Source organism: Erythrolamprus reginae, unplaced genomic scaffold (assembly GCF_031021105.1).
Source record: "Erythrolamprus reginae isolate rEryReg1 unplaced genomic scaffold, rEryReg1.hap1 H_30, whole genome shotgun sequence".
Lineage (NCBI taxonomy): Eukaryota > Metazoa > Chordata > Lepidosauria > Squamata > Dipsadidae > Erythrolamprus > Erythrolamprus reginae.
Window position 1 is genome coordinate 339,649 of NW_027248485.1, and position 24,580 is coordinate 364,228.

Genomic DNA, 24,580 nt, shown 5'->3' on the forward strand with positions numbered 1-24,580 from the left:
TTGATTGTTTCTTCATTGCTTATTTGGCTCCTATGGCAATCATTAAGTGTTGTACCACATGATTCTTGACAAATGTATCTTTTTCTTTTATGTACGCTGAGAGCATATGCACCAAGACACATTCCTTGTGTGCCCAATCACACTTGGCCAATAAAAACCTATCCTATCCTATCCTATTCTATTCTATTCATTATTCCATCCCCAGGTCACTGGTCGGAACATCTGCTTTTGATCTGCTTTTCTGATACACCCGACCAAGCTTCCTTCTCTCTTTCTCAGGCGTTTTTCGTAGGACCTGGAAATGAGCTTGGAGAACCCATCCCCATTGGCGAAGCTCACAAGCACATCTTTGGAATGGTGCTCATGAACGACTGGAGCGGTAATGCACCATTAATCTTATTCCTTGTATGATTTTGCTCCAGATTTGCTCCAGAACCATCTAGATTTCATTGAAATTTTGGTATTCTTTGCTTCTGTGCATGCGCCAAAATTTATTTTATTTATTAAATTTGTATGCCGCCCCTCTCCGTAGACTCGCATGCGTATGCATCCCCTCATGAGATTTCGCTTCCTGCCCATGCGCAGGAGCAAAATATTGCTGGGACGCATATGTGCACCCACAGCAGAAACGAAGCTGCACAAGCAGCTCAATTTTCGCTCCCGATGCACCGCCCTTATCCTACTGGCTGACAGAGCTTAACATGCATCTAATAACTAATAGAATAACAGAATTGGAAGGGAACCTGGAGGTCTTCTACTCCAACCCCCTGCTCAGTCAAGAGACCCTATATATCATATCAGAAAAATGGATATCCAATCTCTTCTTAAAATCCTCTAGGACTGGAGTATCCGCAACTTCTGGTGGCAAGTCGTTCCACTGATTTTTTTTTAATATAAAATTTTATTTACAATTATGGATACAGAGGAAAAAGAAAAACACTAAACCATACAAAGACAGTAGAGAAAAGAAAAAAAAAGAAAAAACAACAAGAATCAATACATCAAAAAGCAGAATAAAATGTAGGCGAGTACAAGACACGTCTGAATATTCTTCTGAACTATATACATTTTCTTTGGCCCGTTTATGGCTAAGTTCGAAAATCTGTTTAGCTCTTGTGAATAGCAAAAAAGAATAGAAGCAAACATAAATATAACATGAAATACAAATAAAGGTCTAACTTAATAAATCATAACTTTATCTTACTTGATCTGATAATAATTTACAAAAAACAATCCTCTCCAAAAAATTAAATATCCAAATAACTAAAAAGATTAAATATTTAGGGATCGACATATCAGCGAAGGTCACAAGCCTGAAAGAGGATAATTATGACAAACTGGTGAATAGAATTTAAAAAGATATAAAGAAATGGGATAAATTACATCTATCTTTTCTTGGAAGGATAGCAACAATCAAAATGAACATTCTACCAAAAATAAATTTTCTCTTCTAAACAATCGTTCCACTAATTATTTGAATCAGGAGTAGGCAAAGTTGGCTCTTCTATGACTTCAACTCCCAGGATTCCTAAGCTAGCATGATTGGCTCAGGAATTCTGGGAGTTGAAGTCCACAAGTCATAGAAGAGCCAACTGTGCCTACCCTGGATTTTAATCTATGCATTCAGAAGCAAGTATTACCAGATTAAGTGGAACCAATTTTTAGGGATCTAGGTAAGAGATTTGGAAATCTTCAAACATGTGTAACCTGTATGATACTGCTCTCCGTGTGAATCCATGTTCATGTTCTTTTTCTGATATAATTGGACTTATGGAACCCAGAATTCAGTTGCTCATAAACAAATTAAGAGTTTTTGGATGCAATTGTGATGTGGAAATGATTTCATCCTGAAGGTTTCTCTGTTGTTGTTTTTTCTTCCTTTAGCTCGCGATGTGCAGAAGTGGGAGTATGTCCCCTTAGGTCCATTCCTGGGCAAGAGTTTTGCCACCTCTATCTCTCCATGGGTGGTCACTATGGAAGCACTGATGCCCTTTGCATTGCCAAATCCTATCCAGGTTGGTACAAAGTGTAAACACAAGGCACACCTTTATGAACTTAAAGTAGTCAAGTTACCAGACCCTACCACTTTGGGGAGATACTGTCTCTCCAAAATTCAATTTAGCTTTATACACACCAGTGGTAGGCTGCAGCTAGTTTGAATCAGTTTGGGCAAACTGGTAATTCCAACGATCAGCTGGTAGTCCCACTCACCTGCCCCTGCCCTACCCTGTCCTATATTTCTTTCTCTCTGGCACAGCTGATTCACGTGGCATAGCTGATTTCCATGCTTCCACTGCTTTACTTAGCACGGCTGCCTTAGAAGATAAGCAGCTGAGCTTCAAATTGCTATATTTTGAATGCTGCGCGCAATCACCGAACTGGTTGTTAAACCAGTGCAGTCTGCCACTGATACAAACACCCCAAATGTATTCCTACATATGTACACTACTTAAAAAATATAAAGGGAACACTTAAACAACACAATATAACTCCAAGTAAATGAAACTGTCCACGAAAAGAATCTGCTTACTATATATTCATTTGGCTGGCGTCCTTAGTCTAGTCAGCTTCAACACATTATTTTTTTAAAAAAACCTTATTCGGAGAGGGAGTAGCAATGAAAGAGCTTGCAAGCCAGTAAGAGCTGGGAACATCATTAGCACCTGGAAAGAAACATTTGGAACAAGTAGCTGAATGGAAAAACAACCCTGCAAAGACTTAGGGCTTGAAAAAGATTCTTTGCAGAGAGAAACAATGAAAGAGCTTGCAAGGTAAGTGCTGGAAAGATCATTAGCAGCTAGTTAGAGCTGGAAAAATAAAGCTACATTCAGAGTATTAGATGCACCCAAATTAGCAGCCTCTTTTAGGGAGGAAAAGGGTGTGTCTTATACTCTGAAAAATATGGTACATGTGCACAATACAATGGAGATTTCAATATTCTGTAATCAGTTTAAGTGAAACTATTAACATGTAATTAAAACTTTGGATATGAATTGTATCATTTCTTTTTCTTTCTCTAATATTAACTTTGGATGGAAAGCTATATAATTCTATGCTTGAAATATTGACATCCTAAATTATAATTAATACTGACAAACCTTTAACATGGTGCTCTTCTAAGCTTTTTAAACAATAGAAATATAATTATCTATAATTGTTTTATTGTCAGACAAAAATTCAGGACCACCTATTATGTTCTAGTTAAGTTGATTTGTTGCCCACGTTAAGAATCTAATTAACAATCAGCACTAGATAAAAGCAACCATCGGGTCTTTTCCAGTGTAAGGTTGATAGAATCCTGGCGACGTTTCGACAAAGTCCCACTCATCATCTTGCCTGAAGATGACAAGTGGGACCTTGTTGAAATGTCGCCAGGATTCTATCAATCTTACATGGGAAAAGACCTGAATATGCCAAGACCTACATACCTATACCTGTGAAAATCTTTGAATATCTGCCTGTCCGTCCGTCCATCCATCCATCTATTTATCTAATTAATATATATAAATATATAAATAATAAAGGGGTGGAAGTGCTTGGCTGGTTTCTACTTCTGTGTTGCATAAACATAAATGATTAAAAGTCTAACTTCCCAGTTTCCTATTATTTTGGGTGATATTTCTTATATTCTTTTAAGGACCCCAAACCCCTGCCTTACCTTTGTGATGACCAGCCTTATACTTTTGACATAAACCTCTCTGTTGCTATAAAAGGTATGTATGTTGTGGGTCCAAGTCAGCTTCTAACTTGGGGAGTTCCCAAGGAGCAAATTCATGAGAGCATGATAATGACACGTGACTTGAAAACATGACTTGAATCTATGTACTTTCTTATTGAGAAGAGTGGAGGGATCTGTCCTCTATCCAATCAGTTAATTTGACCTCAGAGGTCAAGTTTCTTGATGGCAGCTAGCTCTGCCCTATTCCCAGCCCTTTGATGTAATTCAGACAGGTTTTCAGACAACACTGGAAGTTTTTAAGATGATGTGGGATAAGCATTTGTCTTAAGTGGTGTATGGCTTCCTGCCTAAGAAGGGGGTTGGACTAGAAGACCTCCAAGGTCCCTTCCAACTCTGTTGTTGTTGTTATTGCATTTTTAGCAATATCATTTAGATTTATATACAGCTTCATAGTCCTTTTACAGCCCTCTCTAAGCGGTTTACAAAATCAGCAGATTGCCCCTCACAATCTGGGTCCTCATTTTACCCACCCCGGAAGGATGGAAGGCTGAGTCAACCTTGAGCCGGTGGTGAGATTTGAACTGCTGGTCTACAGCTAGCAGTTAGCTGAAGTAGCCTGCAGTGCTGCACTCTAACTACTGTGCCACCTGGCTGCTGTTGTGGTGTTATTAAAAGTAGCAGAAGCCATCATCACTAACACTGGTCTACAGCTTTATGGTAGAGCTACAATGATAGAATCTTGCAAGACTGAAAATGTTTCTCCCCTCTTTTTACTTCCTAGAGAACTAGGGAGCATTTCCCATGCCCCTTATTCTTCTCTGGATTGAGAGAGTCCTTTTGCACGATGGTTATCGAGTCTCAATGAAGGAGAATATTATAGTGCAGGGTTGAAATGAGGCGTCCATCCTTGGTGCTCTCTGAACTTGGTTGTTTTCTTTCAGATGTTTTCATTACTCAACTAGGGAGCATCATCAGTACAAGCTGGTTGTCTATGGCCCTTCCTCTTGTCTTCCAAGTTAATCCCCACATACCTTTAAATATATTGTAGGCATTATGTGAATATCAGATGGAAGTCATACAAAGGGGGTGCCCTGTACTTACGAAAAGCAAAACACCCTGTACATATAATTAATTTGCGCTTAAGGAGATTAAAGTTCCCTGGTGCGAGTGTTTGATCATGTTCAAAATGTAGGGTGATACAGACTTTCTTTGCTTTCCTTAATAACATTTGCTTTCTTTTAGGAGATGGTGTGAACGAGCCAGTAAATATTTGTAGGTCTAACTTTAAGGTAAGAGAAAAAATTATTATAATCTAATTTATTATAAATTATTATAATCTATTATTATTATTATTATTATTATTATTATTATTATTATTATTATTATTACTACTACTACTACTACTATTATGTAATAATAATAACAACAACAACAACAATAATAATAATAATAATAATAATAATAATTGGACTTGCATGCTGCCCCTCTCCGTGGACTCTATCTAATGCAATCTCCGAGTCCACCTTCTACTTCATAGTTCTCAGTGACCGATAAGATCTCACAGAGCTGGTCTCCTCCAGGTCCCACCAACTAAAAAGTGTCAGCTGGTGGGCCCAAGGGGAAGGGCCTTCTCTGTGGCTGCCCCAGCTCTTTGGAACCAACTGCCCCCTGAGATCTGGACTGCTTCCACTCTATTGGCCTTCTGGAAAGCATTGAAGACCTGGGTTTTTTGAAAGGCGTGGGGCTGTTGATCTTGCAATTTGTGAGATCCGGCTTGAATGATATGCACGTATGTGATTTTTAATGGTTTTTTAATTTTTTATGATTTTTAAAAATGTATTTTCTATATCCTGTTGTAAGATGCCCAGAGTCCTTCGGGAGTTGGGTGGCATAGAAATACAATTAAATCAAATCAAATTAAATTTCTCATACAACCTATGGAAAACGGATGTACAGTATGTTCATACATCTTCATGGCTATCATTTTCTTTCTTGATACACAGCACATGTATTGGACCATGAAACAGCAGCTAACTCACCACACTGTTAACGGTTGCAACCTCAAACCTGGAGATCTTTTGGCCTCTGGAACTATTAGCGGGCCAGTAAGTATGGAACTGATCGTACGGTTATCAAAATATTTGTATTAAACTTAAACCTGCAATAGCCGTAGAACTAAACCAGGTTTTTAAAGCAGGTTTAAAAATTATTTCAAAATGCATTTCGATAGATCCTTTATAATCTCCAAATTGGGGCAAAGCAGAACTTGGGAATCGCAACTTTCAGCATGAGGAATTAAGGAATTGGGTTGTTTTCTGCTCCACCGAAGTATGGTAGAGAAAGAGAGAAAGTGTCATTACTTGTTATGACTATAGTCGTACTTGAAGGCCTTAGTGGTATATCAAGCAAGATGGCACCATGGGACATGTAGTTCTTCATTTCCAGTATCCCCAATTGCAGTATATGTGTAAGTACAGCCATTGCTGAAGATCCTTCTATGTGCTTTATCAAGGTTGGGTCCTTGCTAATTCTTCATTTTCTGCTTGGAGAAGATAACATAAAGGATGAAAAATAGAAAAACTGGTAGGCACCCAGGAAAAGTAGAATTTAGATATACAGTGGTACCTCGAGATACGAGTTTAATTCGTTCCGGACCTGGGCTCTTAAGTCGAGCAGCTCTTATCTCGAACGACTTTTCCCCATAGGAATTAATGTAAATAATTTTAATTGGTTCCAGACCTCAAAAAACTCACAAAGTTAGTCTAAATTATGCAGAAAGACATGTTTTTAATGAAGAAATGTACATGTACATATAAATGAATAATGAAGTTTCTTTCACTTAACTTGTAAACTTTCTTAAACTTTTAAATTTACATATGTTCAACTTCTCTGCCACCCAATCCTGTAGGACAGAGGTCCCCAACCCTTTTTGCACCAGGGACCGGCTTTAAGCGATCAAGAGAGGAATGGGTGAATGAATGGACGGAAGGTGGGAAGGAAGGAAGGAAAGAGGGAAGGGACAGGAACAGAGGAAAGAAGCAAGGAAACTTATGAAAGGGGAGAGTAAGAGAGGAATGAGGGGAGGGAGGGAGGGAAGAAGGTGGGAAGGAGAAAGAAAAGAAGAAATAGAGGAAGGGAAGGTAAAAGAGAGAAAGAAAAAGAGCAAGAAAGAAAGCAAGAAAGCAAGAAAGAAAGAAAGAAAGAAAGAAAGAAAGAAAGAAAGAAAGAAAGAAAGAAAGGGGGAAGGGACAGGAACAGAGGAAGGAAGCAAGGAAACTTATGAAAGGGGAGAGTAAGAGAGGAATGAGTGAAGGGAGGGAGGGAGGGAAGAAGGTGGGAAGGAGAAAGAAAAGAAGAAATAGAGGAAGGGAAGGTAAAAGAGAGAAAGAAAAAGAGCAAGACAAAGCAAGAAAGAAAGAAAGAAAGAAAGAAAGGGGGAAGGGACAGGAACAGAGGATGGAAGCAAGGAAACTTATGAAAGGGGAGAGTAAGAGAGGAATGAGTGAAGGGAGGGAGGGAAGAAGGTGGGAAGGAGAAAGAAAAGAAGAAATAGAGGAAGGGAAGGTAAAAGAGAGAAAGAAAAAGAGCAAGAAAGAAAGAAAGAAAGAAAGAAAGAAAGAAAGAAAGGCAACTTCAAAGAAAGGCTCACTGAGCATCTCTCACTCTCTCTCTCTTTCTATCCCTCTCTTTCTCTCTCTCCCCCCTCTCTCTTTCTCTTTCTCCCCCCTCCTGGATTCCCGGATCGCTCGCTTCTCCGGCCAGCAAGCCGGCTGCCCGGAAAAGCATCGCGCCTTTTCAATGCCCTTCCCTGTGCTTCGGAAGCCGCCGAACGCCGTCAGAGGGGCGCATCAGCGGCTTCCAAAGCACAGGGAAGGGCTTAAGCCGCCGCCTTTTCCCTTCCCCGTGGGAGCAAACATGCTTTGGGGGTTTGGCTGGGGGGGAGAAGTAGCACCTTCCTAACTCCCTCCCCCCCAGCCAAACCCCCAAAGCATGTTTGCTGCCACACGATTTAGCCAGGACAGGAGCGAAGTAACGTGGAGGATTGGGGAGCTGAAACCTCAACAGCAGCCACGGGAGGGGAGTCGCGCGCGTGTGTCGGTGTGATTGCGACTCCCCTCCCGTGGCTGCTGTTGAGGCGGCAGCGGCGGTGGGCGGCGGGAAGAGGAAACGAGGCAGTCCCGGATCGCTTGCTTCCCCGGCCAGCAAGCCGGCTGCCTGGGAAAGCGTTTTTCAAATGCGCTGCTTTCCCAGGCAGCCGGCTTGCTGGCCGGGGAAGCAAGCGATCCGGGACTGCCTCGTTTCCTCTTTCCACCGCCCGCCGCCGCTGCCGCCTCAACAGCAGCCACGGGAGGGGAGTCGCGCGCGTGTGTCAGTGTGATTGCGACTCCCCTCCTGTGGCTGCTTGCTGGCCGGGGAAGCAAGCGATCCGGGACTGCCTTGTTTCCTCTTCCCGCCGCCCGCCGCCGCTGCCGCCTCAACAGCAGCCACGGGAGGGGAGTCGCGCGCGTGTGTCGGTGTGATTGCGACTCCCCTCCCGTGGCTGCTTGCTGGCCGGGGAAGCAAGCGATCCGGGACTGCCTCGTTTCCTCTTCCCGCTGCCCGCCGCCGCTGCCGCCTCAACAGCAGCCACGGGAGGGGAGTCGCGCGCGTGTGTCGGTGTGATTGCGACTCCCCTCCTGTGACTGCTTGCTGGCCAGGGAAGCAAGTGATCTGGGACTGCCTCGTTTCCTCTTCCCGCCGCCCGCCGCCACCGCTGCCGCCTCAACAGAAGTCACGGGAGGGGAGTTGCGCGCGTGTTTCGGTGTGATTGCAACTCCCCTCCCGTGGCTGCTTGCTGGCCGGGGAAGCAAGCGATCTGGGACTGCCTCATTTCCTCTTCCCGCCGCCCGCCGCCACCGCTGCCGCCTCAACAGAAGTCACGGGAGGGGAGTTGCGCGCGTGTTTCGGTGTGATTGCAACTCCCCTCCCGTGGCTGCTTGCTGGCTGGGGAAGCAAGCGATCCGGGACTGCCTCGTTTCCTCTTCCCGCCACCCGCCGCATTCGGAGCCCGAGAGGGGGAAAGAGAAGAATGGAGAGAGAGCCGCGCGCCGGAGGCGGACGCCGCTGCCGCCTCAACAGCAGCCACGGGAGGGGAGTCGCAATCACACCGACACACGTGCGCGCGCGTGCGCCTCTAGCTAGTCAGAGAATGTGAGTGCGGGGAGGGGGGTTCCTCTCTTCTTATGCCTCCCCGCCACCCCTCCACTTTCTCCTTGCGTCGGCTTTCGCCCCCCCTCCTCCTCCTCGCGCCCTCTGCCTTCCACCGAGCAGCCACGGGAGGGGAGTCGCTGGAGCTGCCCCCGGACTTTCCACCAAGCCCAATGACGCCAGCCCACATGCCCGTCTCTCCCCGCGGCGGCGGTAGTGCTGCCCAGCGCTCCGGTGTTGTCCGGGCTTCTCCCGCCACGCGCAGCCCAGCAGCTCGCTCCGGCTGGCGGCGGCGGAGGAAGGCGAATGCGGCTTGGAAGCTGGGAGGGGGGCGGAACGTCTTTGGCCACTTAGCTCTTCCTCCGAAAGGAAAGCGTGGAGGCTGCCTCTCTCCTCCCATATTCCGCCCCCCTCCCAGCTTCCAAGCCGCATTCGCCTTCCTCTGCCGCCGTCAGCATCCAGCTCTTCCTCCGCTTCTTGCTTCTCTGCAAAATGACAGCTGGGCGGAGCCTGGCGGCGGCGGAAGGAACAGTCGTACCCCGAATTTGGGCTCGTAAGTAGAATAAAAATATCTCTCCCCTCCTAGCTCGCATCTCGAAATGCTCGTATATAGAGCAGCTCGTATGTCGAGGTTCTACTGTACCTTAATTAGGATTCTCCTTGGTAGCATTTATTCTATCATGATTCTGAGATTTTATTTAGCTAAAAATAACAATGCCAACAGTTCCCTCAGCTCTCTCCCCTTCCAGATAATAAAATTAACTTATGGTGAAGGTGAAGTTTCTTTCTTCAAATCTCACAGTGGTCTTAATTTCTGGATAACAGAGGCCAGGGCAATAGTTTACATAGTCCATCGCTGCTGACTTTTCTTCTTTGGATTTCTGCTTTTGAAGGAACCTGAGAATTTTGGGTCCATGTTGGAGCTGTCCTGGAATGGTACAAAAAGTATCGATCTTGGGCATGGTCAGTCCCGAACATTTCTGCAGGATGGGGATGAGGTCATTATGACAGGTAAGCAGATGGCAATGTAGGCGGTGAAAACAGCGGTGCATCTCTAGCCTAGGCTGGATTTGGAGAAGGCCTGGAAGAGAAGAAACACCTGGACGGGAAGACACAAGCTGATATGAAATCATAGGAATTGTTTATTCATTAATATTGGTGGCAGGATGTTAATTCATGGGAATTCTGGAGCATGTCCTTGAAATATTTGGGGAATTGAGATTTTAACGGGCTTCAACCTGGATATGGATTGGATACAGGGCACATGTGCATGCGCCTGAGCACCAGAAAACCAAAGACCAGCTGGCTGACACACACATGCCTGTTTTTTGGCTGTTTTTCGGGCCATTTTCAGGCTGTTTTGGGGCCCTTTTTCAGGCTATTTTTGGAGCTGTTTTCAGACCATTTTCGGGGCCATTTTTGGCATGGAAAACAGTCCAAACATGCCTTGTTTTGGGCCCCTTTCAGGCTCTTTTTGGGATGTTTTTGGATCACTGAAAATGACCCAGAAACAGCCCCAAAACCAGCATGGCTTTTGGCTGTTTTCAAGCTGTTTTCCAGTGCTCCAGTACCTTCAAAGACCAGCTGGCTGGCACACATGTGCACGTTGGAAACCAAAACACCAGCTAGCAACAACACGCATGTCCACACAGAGGGCTCTGCCTGCCACCTCTGGCACGCATCCCATCGGTTCGCTATCACGGCCCTACACCATTTCTGACTAATGGCACGCCTATCTCTTCTTGAAAGCCTCCAATGATGAAGCTCCCACAATTATTCTAACACAGAGAAATTTCCCGAGGATGGGCTCCAGCATAAGTCCAGAAGCTCAGAAAAACGGACTCAGATCCGATCTTGCAACATTATCCTGGAACACCTAAATTTGCTTTTATTCGTGTTTTTATTTATTTATTTTTATTTTATTTATTTTGTCAAACAATTATAGGGTGATAGTTTGTACAAATAAAACATTAGATAAGTAAGGATAAAAAGTAACAAAAGAAGACAATAAGACATGGACGGTAGGCACAGTGGTGCACTTATGCACGCCCCTTACAGACCTCTTAGAAAGGGGGAGAGGTCAATTGTACATAGTCTAAGGTTAAAGGTTTTGGGGTTAGGAGTAGAAACCACAGAATCAGGTAGTGCATTCCAGGCATTGATTACTCTGTTGCTGAAGTTGTAGTTTTTGCAGTCATGTTTGGAGCTGTTGACATTTAGTTTAAATCAATTTCGTGCTTGTGTGTTGTTGCGGTTGAAGGTGAAGTAGTCATTAACAGGTACTTTTTATGTTGTTCGCTGTCCAAGGTCTCATTGGGCTGACGGTTGACTCTGTAAATAAATATTCATACATTTTGTCGAGGGGTGGTATTAACTTACTTTCGCTACCGATTCACAAATATGAGTGCGCACATGTGCTGATTTCGCTCACATGCGCCACTTCAGTGTAAGCACAAATGAGCTATGCTCATATGAGTGGCTTGAACATGTGCCTAAATAGGACAGTATAGCACTTGGGATGGGGTGGACCAGCCCATCCGCAGGTCATTACTATCGGTTTGCCTAAACCGGTCCGAATGGGGTGAAAACAAATACAGTGATACCTCAGTTCTCGAACGCTTTGGTTTTCGTACATTTCGGATACCGAACAAAATTTTCTGCAAAAATTTGCTTCAGTATCCAAACAAAAATTCGGATACTGAACAGAAAATTTTGTTTACTATACAAAATGTAAGAAGGGACAAGGTGAGAGGGAATGGGTGCCGGAATCCTGACACGCCCCTCCTGGCCACCCCCTTAACAGCCTCCCAGTCTCTACCTTGTAACTGCTCCAAGCTGCAGGAAGGGTAGGGCTGGTTGCAATACCAGCAGCTTCGGGGGGCTACTTTCCTCAGCGGTTCAGTTGGTTGCCTCCAAGCAGCTGCACAAATTTTTTCTTTCCTGGTGGCCGGGAACGTCACGTGATGAAGGGAAGCTGCCGCCGCCGCCAGGAAAGAAAAAGTTCGTGCAGCTGCTTGGAGGCAACCAACTGAACTGCGCAATGTTCCCGGCGCTGCTGCTGTTCCTCCAGCTGCCCAGTCTCTACCTTGTAACTGCTCCAAGCTGCAGGAAGGGTAGGGCTGGCTGCAATACCGGCAGCTTCAGGGGGCTCCTTTCCTCAGCGGTTCATTACCTCCAGGCAGCTGCCTCAACCTTTTCTTTCCCGGCAGCAGTGGCGGCTCCGGCGGCTTCCCTTCGAGGAGCAGCAGCAGCGTCAGGAACGTCACGTGTTGAAGGGAAGCCACCAGAGCCGCCGCTGGGAAAGAAAAGGTTGAGGCAGCTGCCTGGAGGTAATGAACCGCTGAGGAAAGGAGCCCCCTAAAGCTTCCGGTATTGCAGCCAGCCCTACCCCTCCTGCAGCTTGGAGCAGTTACAAGGTAGAGACTGGGAGGCTGTTAAGGGGGCGGCCAGGAGGGGCGTGTTGGGATTACGGCACCCATTCCCTCTCACCCCGTCCCCTCAGATCTTTATCCGATAGGAAATAGAGGAAATACTGTAGATTTAATTGGTTCCCAACAAGTCAATGGGCTGGGAACCAATTAAATCCATTTCCATTATTTCCTATGGGATAAATTAATTCGGTTCTCGACCAAATCGGTTCTCAACCACACTTCTGGAACGGATTGTGGTCGAGAACCGAGGTACCACTGTACCTGATTTTGTGCTCTGGAAATATTGATTCCGGGTGCAGCTTGGGGTGGGTCTGTTCTCTCTCACAGGCACTGCTGACATAGTGAGTCAAAGGCTGAGCCGGATTGCCATTTTTCTTCTCACTCAAATAGATAATATAGTTGCAGGGAATGGGGGAAAAGGTGTTTGATTTGTTCCACATGCTTATGCTTCTTTGATCTTGTTCGCTGGTGAAACAAGCTTAACTCTTCATTGCTAAGTCACCTGATTCCCAATAGGTACAAACTCCTTTTGATTATTGTTGTGTAGCCAAAGCATAATATACTCTACTCAAGGCAGATCAGCTGCAGAAAACACAGTTACTGCCAACCTGCCTTCCATTGAGGGCCTGTATACCGCATGAGTCAAAAAGGGGGCCGGGAAAATATTTATGTCACATCCTGGACATAAATTGTTAAAACTCCTACCCTCAAAATGATGCTACAGATAGAGCACTGCACACCAAGACAACTAGAAACAAGAACAGTTTTTCCCCCAAATGTCATCACTCTGTTAAACAAATAATTCCCTAAACACTGTCAAACTATTTAGTAAGTCTTGGAAGAAGCCGATTATCTAGGTCCCCAGCAGTCGGGCTTCAGGCCCGGTTACATCACGGAAACCGCTTTGGTCGCGTTGATGGATGATCTCTGGCGGGCCCGGGACAGAGGTTTATCCTCTGTCCTGGTGCTCCTTGACCTCTCAGCGGCTTTCGATACCATCGACCATGGTATCCTTCTGCACCGGTTGGAGGGGTTGGGGGTGGGAGGCACTGTGCTTCAGTGGTTCTCCTCCTACCTCTCTGGCCGGTCGCAGTCGGTGTTAGTGGGGGGTCAGAGGTCGACTCCGAGGTCTCTCCCTTGTGGAGTACCTCAGGGGTCGGTCCTCTCCCCCTTGCTATTTAACATCTACATGAAACCGCTGGGTGAGATCATCCAAGGACATGGGGTGAGGTATCATCAATATGCCGATGATACCCAGCTTTACATCTCCACCCCATGCCCAGTCAACGAAGCGGTGGAAGTGATGTGCCGGTGCCTGGAGGCTGTTGGGGCCTGGATGGGTGTCAACAGACTCAAGCTCAACCCGGATAAGACGGAGTGGCTGTGGGTTTTGCCTCCCAAGGACAATGCCACCTGTCCGTCCATTACCCTGGGGGGGGAATTATTGACCCCCTCAGAGAGGGTCCGCAACTTGGGCGTCCTCCTCGATCCACAGCTCACATTAGAGAACCATCTTTCAGCTGTGGCGAGGGGGGCGTTTGCCCAGGTTCGCCTGGTGCACCAGTTGCGGCCCTATCTGGACCGGGACTCATTGCTCACAGTCACTCATGCCCTCATCACCTCGAGGTTCGACTACTGTAATGCTCTCTACATGGGGCTACCTCTGAAAAGTGTTCGGAAACTTCAGATCGTGCAGAATGCAGCTGCGAGAGCAGTCATGGGCTTACCCAGGTATGCCCATGTTTCACCATCACTCCGCAGTCTGCATTGGCTGCCGATCAGTTTCCGGTCACAATTCAAAGTGTTGGTTATGACCTTTAAAGCCCTTCATGGCACTGGACCAGAATATCTCCGAGACCGCCTTCTGCCGCACGAATCCCAGCGACCGATTAGGTCCCACAGAGTGGGCCTCCTCCGGGTCCCGTCAACTAAACAATGCCAGTTGGCGGGCCCCAGGGGGAGAGCCTTCTCTGTGGCGGCACCGACTCTCTGGAACCAACTCCCCCCGGAGATCAGAACTGCCCCTACTCTTCCTGCCTTCCGTAAACTCCTCAAAACCCACCTTTGCCGTCAGGCATGGGGGAATTGAAACACCTCCCCTGGGCACGTTGAATTTATATATGGTATGCTTGTGTGTGTGTATGTTAGTATAGGGGATTTTCTTAAATTTATAATATTTTAATTAATTGAATTACGTTTTGGATTGTTTTTTCACTTGCTGTGAGCCGCCCCGAGTCTTCGGAGAGGGGCGGCATACAAATCCAAATAATAAATAAATAAATAAATAAGTCTGCACTGCTATTAATTTTCTCATTGTTCCGATCACCCTCCCACCTCTGACTGTATGACTGTAACTTGTTGCTTGTATCTTTATGATTTATATTAATATTTATATTATTTAATTATTATTAGTAGTAGTAGCAAATTCCTTGTGTGTCCAATCACACTTGGCCAATAAAGAATTCTGTTCTGTTCTGTTCAGGATTCTATTCTGTTCTGTTCTATTCTATTCTATTCAGATTTATATTCTATGTTATTCTATTCTAAAAGCAATTTGAGGAAATTTAGTTTATTTTTATTTTATTTATTCAAATTTGTATGCTACCCAAATCCCAAGAGACACTGGGCGGCTAATTCAGAACTTTTACCAATATAATAATAATATCTATCATCTTTCAGATGGAGGAATACCCCCCCCCCCCCAAAGAAAAAACCACAAGTCAGAATTGAGGTGGAAGGAAGGGAAATGCATGTAAAGGAGAGAATGTCACGGAGATTCTCCAATGCACTTGCAAGGAGAGTCCAGGATGGGTAATTCTTCAGTCTGATTGGTAGGGACTGAGTTTAATTTAAATATTAGGCAGGTGCCGCCCCCTTAGCCCTCCAGTCTTAAAAACTCAGTCGCAGTAAAGGGACTTTGAGTTTTTGCTCTACCAATAGTATTGGTTTGAGAGGTTTAGGCTTTAAATGTTATTTGATGTTTTTTTGATGTATTAATTACATTGGTATTTGTGTTTGTTATTATTAAATCTGTCTCTTTCTTTTTCCTTTTTTCTTAGGTGCAGCTGGGGGTTTCTCCTCAGGCAGCTCTGGTTTCAGACCTCCAGTGGGTCTAATCCAGTTGACTGCAGCTCCTCCTTGTCTGTGAACCCACACAAGGGCCTGGCTTGTGGGTTCAGGAGTGAGCACCCGGGGAAACTACCTCCGAGGTAGACTCCGGAGGAGAGGAGCCGGTTGACGCCGCGGGGGGGTCCGCCCTCCCCCGTGGCGAATACACCAAGGGGAGGGGGCGCAGAACTGGCCTCGGAGGACATCCGCGCCCCCACCCCACCCCGCCCCCCCGATCGCCCCGCTCACTACAAAGAAATCGGGCTGATTTCGCTGCCTGAGGCAGAGCAAGGAGCCTTCTGGCAGTTTGCCTGTCAGTTCCGACGGCCATGTTTGTTGGAGGCCGAGGTCGGAGGTTTCGCGCCCAAAGTGTTTGCGGTTGCCAGGGCAACCGGCCGGCGGCCATTTTCTTCAGGGAAAGTTGACAGCGAGGCGGGGCTTAGCCGGCCTGTTTGGGCGAGCTAATGTTACAACTGGAATCTGCCCTAGCTACACGCAGGCGCAGTGGAGCAGTTGCCTGTCATTCTGCCATTTTCTGGTCAGAGCAGTTGAGGAGTTTTGGCCTTGATTTCTTTCTGTCTCAGGCAATCTCCTTTTGTTTCGTGGCATTATGGCAGATCAGGCGGGCCAGCTGGTGGAGGAGCCCTCTGCAGGGCCTAGCACTCCAAAGGAAAAGCCCCAGAAGGCTAAGGTATCGCAAGGGGCCTCGCTGAGGGAAGCAGAAAAGCGCATCCGGGCCCTGGAGAAGCAATTGGAGGCTTCTCAGAAGGTAATGGGCCCTGTTCCTTCTGCCAGTCAACCCGGTCCTTTGATGGCCTCCCCCACGTTCCTGCCAGGGGTGGTAGGCTCAGCCACGGAGAGGGATTGGTCTCCAGAGAGAGTGAGGCTGCCAGCACCCAGGGCTGAAAGACAATGTGCTGCAGGACTGTCTGCATATCCAGCCTTTCCAGCAACCCAGCCTGGCCAGGCAGCCACCTTTACACCTACAGCTGCAGGCCTGCGCAGCTCCAACAATGCCTGGCAGAGCATGCCTCAGTCCTTGCAGGACCTCATTGCCACAGTTTATACCCAAGGTGTGGCGGTGGGGACTCAACAACATCAGCAGTCTCCAGTGGGACTCCCTCCAATGAGGTCTAGAGACCCCTGGACTGCCCCTGTCACCCTCTCCATGGAAGGCTCAATGGATGAGGAGCGGTCATCTAGAGATGATTTCAGTGGGGCTGAGGATGAACTCTCTGGTGATGAGCAGCCCCCTGAACCACCCAGTTTTCCTGGACTCTTTAAGTCATCACTTTTCAGGGTTCTTTTGAATAAAGCCAAGATGACCATCGAGCAGGCAGGTGAGGGGGACCAGGCAGCGGCTACTGAGACGGCCCAACCGGCAGGGGGCCTATTTGTCTTCCCCAAGCAGGAGACGGTCCACATTCCGTCTTCCCACCTGTTCAGAGAAACTATCCAGCGCCCGTGGGAGAACCCAGCCGCCGCACAAGGGCCATCTAACCTGGATCGCAGATTCTATACATTTGACCAGGCGATGGAGGACCTGCTGGAGTTTCCAGTGGTGGATAAACCGGTGACGAGCCTGGTGTCCAATGCCCTGGTTCCCTCAGAATCTCAGGAGGGGCTGAGAGCAGAGGACAAGAGAGCGGAAAATGTGGTGCGCAGGACTCACCAGATGGCGGCCTGGGCTCTTCGAGCCGCTTCGGCGGCATCGTTCTTCAATAGGGCCACGATGCTCTGGATCCAGGAACTGCAATCTAGGGTTGATCCGGAAGATACTAGACTCTGCCAAGACCTCAACAAGCTCCTGGCGGCCATGGAGTTTTCGGCGGACGCTACGCTCAACGCCGCCAAATTTACTTCCCGTGCAATGGCCTCCTCCGTGGCCTCCCGTCGGCTAATTTTCTCAGGAGTTGGCAGGCGGACGTTAAGTCCAAATGGAGCCTGGCATCTGCCCCATTCAAAGGCAAGAAACTGTTTGGGGAGGTCCTGGACGACGTCCTGGTGGAGGATAAAGATAAGAAAAAGGTCATGCCTAGGGCAAACAGGAAGCAGGATAGGAGATTCACTCCCTATCAGAGAAGGCAGTCCTTTCGGTCTGAGCCCTCCTCGTTGGGAACCCAGGCGTCGAGGCCGTATTTTCAGAGCTCCTTTGGCCAGGGGTCCTTTCGGGCGGATAGGTCTTTCCAAGCGGACAGGAATAGATCTTATCAAGGCCGCCGCCCCTTTAGAGGAGGAAACAGAGGCTTCAAGAAGTCGAAGTGACTCCGAGCTCGGAGGTTGTCTGGGCGGAAGACTGATGTCCTTCCATGCAGCATGGGCGGCGACGTCCTCAGACCCCTGGGCGGTATCTACAGTTGGCCAGGGCCTGAGAATAGAATTCTTCTCCCCTCCACCTCACAGGTTTCTCCCATGTCGAGTTCCATCAGATGGGGAGAGACGAAGACTCCTATTCAAAGAAGTCGAGCACTTACTGGACATTGGAGCTATAGAGGAGGTTCCCTTGACACAGCAAGGCAGGGGCTTCTACTCGGCGATCTTTCTCATTCCCAAGTCGTCGGGGGGAGTGCGGCTGATTCTGAACCTGAGGCGCTTGAACCTCTATGTAAAATACCGGAGGTTCAAGATGCACTCTCTCAGATCAATACTGGCAGCCATCCGCCACAGAGACCTCATGTCCTCCATAGACCTGAAGGAGGCATATCTCCATGTCCCGATATTTCCTCCTCACAGACAATTTCTCAGATTCTGCATTGCCGGAGCACATTTCCAGTACAGGGCGATGCCCTTTGGCCTATCATCAGCCCCAAGAGCATTTACAAAGTTGCTGGATGTCCTTACGGCGCACCTCAGATGTCAGTCGGTACGCCTCATGGCGTATTTGGACGACATCGTGATTTTGTCCAGAACACCGGATCGGGCACTAAAGGACCTACACTTGACCATACAGACCCTGGAAGACCATGGTTTTTCCATAAACTGGGACAAAAGCCACCTGACGCCCACGACTCGCCTGGCCCATTTGGGGACGACGATAGATTCCGCACTGGGCGAGGTCTTTCTGTCACGGGACAGGCAATCTACAATCAGGAGGTTGGTGAGAGAGCTGAGCCTCCAGCAGTACCCAAGTCTGCTATTCCTGTCCCAACTCCTAGGGACGCTAGTGTCATGCATTGGCATACTGCCATGGGCAAGGTTCCACCTTCGACCATTACAGTGGTTCCTTCTCCCCTTTCAGAAGCAGAAATCGAGCCATTCTCGCAGGAGGGTTTTCCTCAATGCCAGGGTTCGCAGATCTCTCCGGTGGTGGGTGTCTCCAGCCTTGAGCAGCGGTTCCTCCTTTCTGGACAAGGAATTCCTCACGGTGACGACAGATGCGAGTCTGCGGGGGTGGGGAGCACATCTTTCCTCACAAATAGCCCAGGGCCTGTGGTCGCAGCAGGACCTTTGCAACGTCAACATAAACTTCTTGGAGCTGAAGGCAGTGTCACTGGCCCTCCACAGCTTTGCTCACCTGGTGAAGGATCAGCACGTATTAATTATGACCGACAACGTAGCCACGCGTTCCCACATCAACCGACAGGGGGGAACTCGGTCAGGGAGACTGATGGCAGAGTCGGAGTCTCTTTTCAGGTGGGCAGAGAACAATCTGGCATCGCTTTCAGCGGAACACATCTCTGGGGTGGAGAACGTTTGTGCAGACTGGCTCAGCAGGGAGACACTAGATCCAGGGGAATGGCAACTGGAACCCGGGATCTTCCAGGAGATCACCAGGAGGTTTGGGGTGCCAGTTATGGACTTGTTTGCAACGTGTCTCAACTCCCAGCTTCCCCGCTTCTTCTCCCGATTTCCATCCCAGGGAGCGGAAGGAGTGGATGCTCTGCGCCTCAGATGGCCTCCGGGTCTTTTGTATGCGTTTCCACCGGTTTCCATCATTCCCAGAGTAATTCGGAAAATATTGCAGGAGCGGGCAGAGGTGCTGTTGCTGGCCCCCTTTTGGCCTCGTCGGATCTGGTTCACAGACCTGATGCAACTCTCAATTACTCCGTCATGGCGGATTCCGGACCACCGAATCTCCCTCTTTCAGGGGACCATGTCACACCCGGAGCCTCAGTGGTGGCAGCTAACCGTGTGGCGCTTGAGCGGGAACGTCTGAGGAGTCACGCTCTGCCAGACACGGTTATTGATACCATACAGGCTGCCCGTAGGCCTTCTACCAGGAGGGTCTACCAGGCCACTTGGGAGGCCTTTTCTAAGTTCTGTGCACTACGACAGGTGGAGCCTCAGAGGGCTTCTCCTCCTATGGTACTGTTATTCCTGCAGGCAGGTCTGGACAAGGGCCTCGCCCCGAATACTCTTCGTCGGCATGTGGCGGCTTTATCCAGTATCATTCCATTAGACAGTCATCGCCCCTTGAGCAAACATCCATGGATAAGAGATTTCCTGAGAGGGGCGGCTAATCTTAAACCGCCAGTCATTCATCACTTCCCGTCATGGGACCTGTCCTTGGTGCTTCATTCCATCTCAGCCCCTCCCTTTGAGCCTCTACGACAGGTTTCTGTACGACTGTTGACTCTGAAGACTGCCTTTCTGGTAGCCATTACATCTGCCAGGAGGGTCTCAGAGATTTCGGCCTTATCTACAAGACCGGACTTATGTCGATTTCATCCGGACAGAGTGGTCCTTCGGCTGGACCCGGCTTTCCTGCCTAAGGTGAATACCACTTTTCACAGGGCACAAGACATCGTGCTGCCGGATTTTTGTACCCATGGAACTCACCGATTAGAGTTGAGATGGCACAAGCTGGACGTGAGGAGAGCCCTTAAAATCTACATTCGCAGGACTCAGTCCTTTAGGGCTTCAGAGGCTTTGTTTGTGTCCTTTTCATCACGTTCTATGGGGTCCAGAGTTTCCTCCCAGACCATCAGCCGTTGGCTCCGCGACTGTATCTCGGAGGCTTACAGAGCTAGAGGTTCGCCGGTGCCACATGGGATCACGGGGCACTCGACTCGCAGTGCTGCCACCTCGGCGGCATGGAGGACACAGGCGTCTTTAGAGGACATTTGCAGGGCGGCCACTTGGGCTGCTCCTTCAACTTTTATAAAACACTATCGTATAGACTCATATGCTTCATCAGAAGCAGCTTTTGGGAGGAGGGTCCTACAGGAGGTTTTTTCCTTTGCCGAGCCACTGGTCCAGCCTTCTCCCTCCCTTTGAGTTTTTCTTGGGCATATCCCATCCTGGACTCTCCTTGCAAGTGCATTGGAGAAGGACCGTTGAACTTACCTGAACGGTCTTCTCGATGCACTGCAAGGAGAGTCCAGACCCACCCAGTTCTGGACCAGGGAGCATGTTATGGTTTAAGGTTCCTTTCTTTACAGTTGTTGTGTTTTTTCGTATGGTTCAATAAATGTGTTGGACTTTACTGCTCCTTCGTTTTAATTAGACTGGAGGGCTAAGGGGGCGGCACCTGCCTAATATTTAAATTAAACTCAGTCCCTACCAATCAGACTGAAGAATTACCCATCCTGGACTCTCCTTGCAGTGCATCGAGAAGACCGTTCAGGTAAGTTCAACGGTCCATACCAGACAAGGACATTTTTTAAAAATGGTTAACGATTGCTAATATGATTTTTTTCCTTTTCTTTCAGGGTACTGTCAGGGAAAAGGTCACCGGATTGGTTTTGGTGAATGTTCTGGAAAAATCCTTCCTGCCAGAATGATCTAAGAGGGTGTCTTTGACAATACATACAAAATGGAGAAGTTTGGAGATAATTCTACCTTTAAAATGATACACATAATCTAATCTGTTGTTGTTCTCTTTTTCTTGTTTGTTTTTGTTTTTTCTTTTGGAAAAATAGTTTATTCAGTTTCAAATGGTGAAATGGGGAAGTAGGGTACATAAAGTCAAGAGGATGTAGGAAAATAAAAAATATTGTTACATAATAATTCATAATGATACTGTATGCCTTGAACTGTAGAAAAGGTTGTTTTTGTTTTTTCTTATGGAAAAATAGTTTATTCAGTTTCAAATGGTGAAATGGGAAAGGGGGAAGAGGGGTACATAAAGTCAAGAGGATGTAGGAAAATAAAAAATATTGTTACATAATAATTCATAATGATACTGTATGCCTTGAACTGTACCAAAGGTTGTCTTTGTTTTTGTTTTTTGTTTTTTGTATTTTGTAAATGTATGTTTCTTTGTTTTTGGTTGTTATGTTTTTAAAGAATTCAAATAAAAACTATTTTTAAAAAAAGAAATAAAGAATTATGTCAGTTACAGTCGTCCCCCCCCCCCTTTTTTTTTTCTTTTGTCAAGGTTTTTAATAAATATTTTTGGCACTTAACAGATTTTTGCCTTTTGGAAAAAAAACTTTGGGGGCAACCATGATCTGCGAATGTTATTCGCATTGGCAATTGAGGTTTTAGCAAATAAAATTAGAAATGATAAGGAATGGAGAGGTTATCAACTAGGAAAACTTGAATTGAAATTAAATCTCTTTGCAGATGATGCTATAGTGATGTCTGAAACCCCAATTGAAATGATGAAAAGAATAAAGATCTTGCTCCAGGAATTTAAAGACCAATCGGGACTTATGGTTAATATAGAGAAATCGGAGATAATTTGCTTAAATATAGGCCCTAAAGAGCAAATTGAGATACAAAAAGTATCAGGATTGAAACTATTATGTAAAAAAATGAAATATTTAGGAATTTGGTTGTTTAAGAATCCGATTAAAATTGCGACAGCCAATTATAATTTAATATGGAAGAGAATTCAGAAGCAGATAAAACATTGGAGGGGAAAAAGGTTGGGGAGAATAGCTAAGATCAGAGCCCTTAAAATGATGATAATACCAAAAATGATGTACTTATTTCAGGTTTTACCAGGCACCTTCCCTGGGGCAAAACTGAGAGAATGGGATAGTAAACTAAATTTTTGGATTGAAGGAAACAAAAGGCCTAGAATAAGAAAAAAATGGCAGTTTGCCCACGAGAAAGAGGGGGGATGGGGGAGCCCGTGCTTAGTACTATATAGAGAAGCATTTCAAATAGAAAGATTAACCCTGCTGTTCTGTTCGAAAAAAGTTCCTAATGTTATGTTCGGGTCACATACGACCCGGACCGAAAAAAATTCATTTGAAGTGCTTATGTTTGGTCAATTTGAAAACTTTTTTCACTTGGAAAGTAGTCTGAACATTTCTGCACACAATGATATGAAAATTGAAATGAAAAAATTAATCCTTATTGGTTTATTTTGCACATAAATGTGCCCCCCCCCCGTTTTTGTGAATTTTTTTCAATTTATGGATAGTTTTGCTTGCAAAATCCATTCTATTTTACTAAAGTTGGTGTGGGATTGGTAGATTGAACCTTTCTGAACATAATGATATGAAAATTAAACTGAAAAAAATGATCCTTATTGGTTTATTTTGCTCATAAATGGGCCCCCATGCTTATACTCAAATAGGCTTATACTCGAGTAGGCTTATACTCGAGTATAAAACAGTACGGTCTTATATTCAAAAATAAACCAATAAGAATCATTTTTTTCAGTTCATTTCTATTTTTCTTATGTTTAGGATTGTTCAATTTAGTATATCAAAACTTTTGGGGGAATATTCCTTAGAGATTCGTAGCCTAAAAAAATATAAATTGACACGAAATTCAGAAAGGATGGGGGAGGGGCTTTTTGATCAAAATAAAAATATAAGTCTCAATTTTTCCAGTTCAATTTTCATATCATTATGTTCATAAATGTTCAAACTAGTTTTCCAGTTGAAAAAGTTTTCAAAAAGATTAAATTCAAGTACCTAAAAAAAATATTTTTGGTCCGGTCATATACGAACAGAAACAGATTTGAAGTTATGAATTTGTTTTGCCCAGAAAACAATTAGCCATCACCCCAAAAATATTTTTTGATGATCAGCATTGTTAAATTGAGTAAATGAATGCCTAAGATTTTAAAGAATATTTCGGATTTGGAGCATAAAAAAATAAAAACTGAAAATGATTGCAAGCAGCCGAGGGGGGGGGGGAGGCCTTATTTCTGATGTTAAAAAACCAGTAAGAATCATTTTTTTCAGTTCCTTTATATTTTTCTTATATTCAGAAATGTTCAAGCTACCAATCCCACACCAACTCCAGTAAAATAGAATGGATTTTGCAAGCAAAACTATCCATAAATTGAAAAAAATTTACAAAAACGGGGGGGGGCGGCACATTTATGTGCAAAATAAACCAATAAGGATTAATTTTTTCATTTCAATTTTCATATCATTGTGTGCAGAAATGTTCAGACTACTTTCCAAGTGAAAAAAGTTTTCAAATTGACCAAACATAAGCACTTCAAATGAAGTGTTTTCGGTCCGGGTTGTATGTGACCCGAACATAACATTAGGAACTTTTTTTGCCCAGCAAAAACTAAGCCCCCCACCCCCCCAAAAAAATTCTCATAGAGAGAACCCCTGAAATGATGAAAAGTCATGAAATTTCAAGTTTCAGATATGCAGGGAAATTTTTTTACAGGGACTCAAACTTGGCTTCGGGTCACATACGACCCGAACAGAACAGCAGGTGGAATTACAGTTATGGGGGGAAAAGAAGTGGGTGAAATTGGAAAAGGAAATTAATAATATAAATAATAAAGAGCTATTATTTAAAAATTGGAGTAGAATAGAAATCAGTAATTTAACCGACCCTCTGAAAGCATGCTTAGAAATATGGTCCAAATGGCAGGGAAAATGTGGAACCAGAAATTCCAAATTATCAACGTTACACGTATTGAATACAGGTTACGATGTTAACTTAAGCAGAATTATAAAAGTATTAAATAGCAAAGGGATAATGAGAATTGAACAATTATATGAGAAGGACAGAATAGTTAGCAGAACTCGGTTGGAATGGTGGCTTGGTCAACAGAAGTGGCTGCAGATTAGAAAAAATAATAAAAGAAAAGATCAATGAGACAAAAGCCCAAGCCAGTAACATATATAGAATGTTATTGCAGGTGGAAGAGGAAGTAACAAAAAGTTTGACAAGATGCTGGCAAAATGAATTACAAATAGATGAAAGTGAAATGAAAGAAATAGTAGAAAATATATATAAGATTAAAAATACAAGAGTTAAAGAGATGAGAAGGAAAATCTTACACAAATGGTATTACACACCGGCA

At 45.7% G+C, this 24,580-nt stretch overlaps 1 protein-coding gene across 1 annotated transcript in view; it reads left to right on the forward strand.

Moving 5' to 3' along the window:
- The window catches only part of LOC139155587 (fumarylacetoacetase-like), a 28,073-nt gene extending 6,403 nt beyond the window's left edge, over window positions 1-21,670 (forward strand). The window contains exons 8-14 of the mRNA XM_070730780.1: window positions 280-379; window positions 1,885-2,015; window positions 3,638-3,713; window positions 4,922-4,968; window positions 5,683-5,784; window positions 9,760-9,877; window positions 21,057-21,670. Of these exons, the coding sequence (XP_070586881.1) occupies window positions 280-379; window positions 1,885-2,015; window positions 3,638-3,713; window positions 4,922-4,968; window positions 5,683-5,784; window positions 9,760-9,877; window positions 21,057-21,133 (651 nt within the window). The 3' untranslated portion in view covers window positions 21,134-21,670. The remainder of the gene's footprint in view (window positions 1-279; window positions 380-1,884; window positions 2,016-3,637; window positions 3,714-4,921; window positions 4,969-5,682; window positions 5,785-9,759; window positions 9,878-21,056) is intronic.
- Window positions 21,671-24,580: the final 2,910 nt, after the last annotated feature.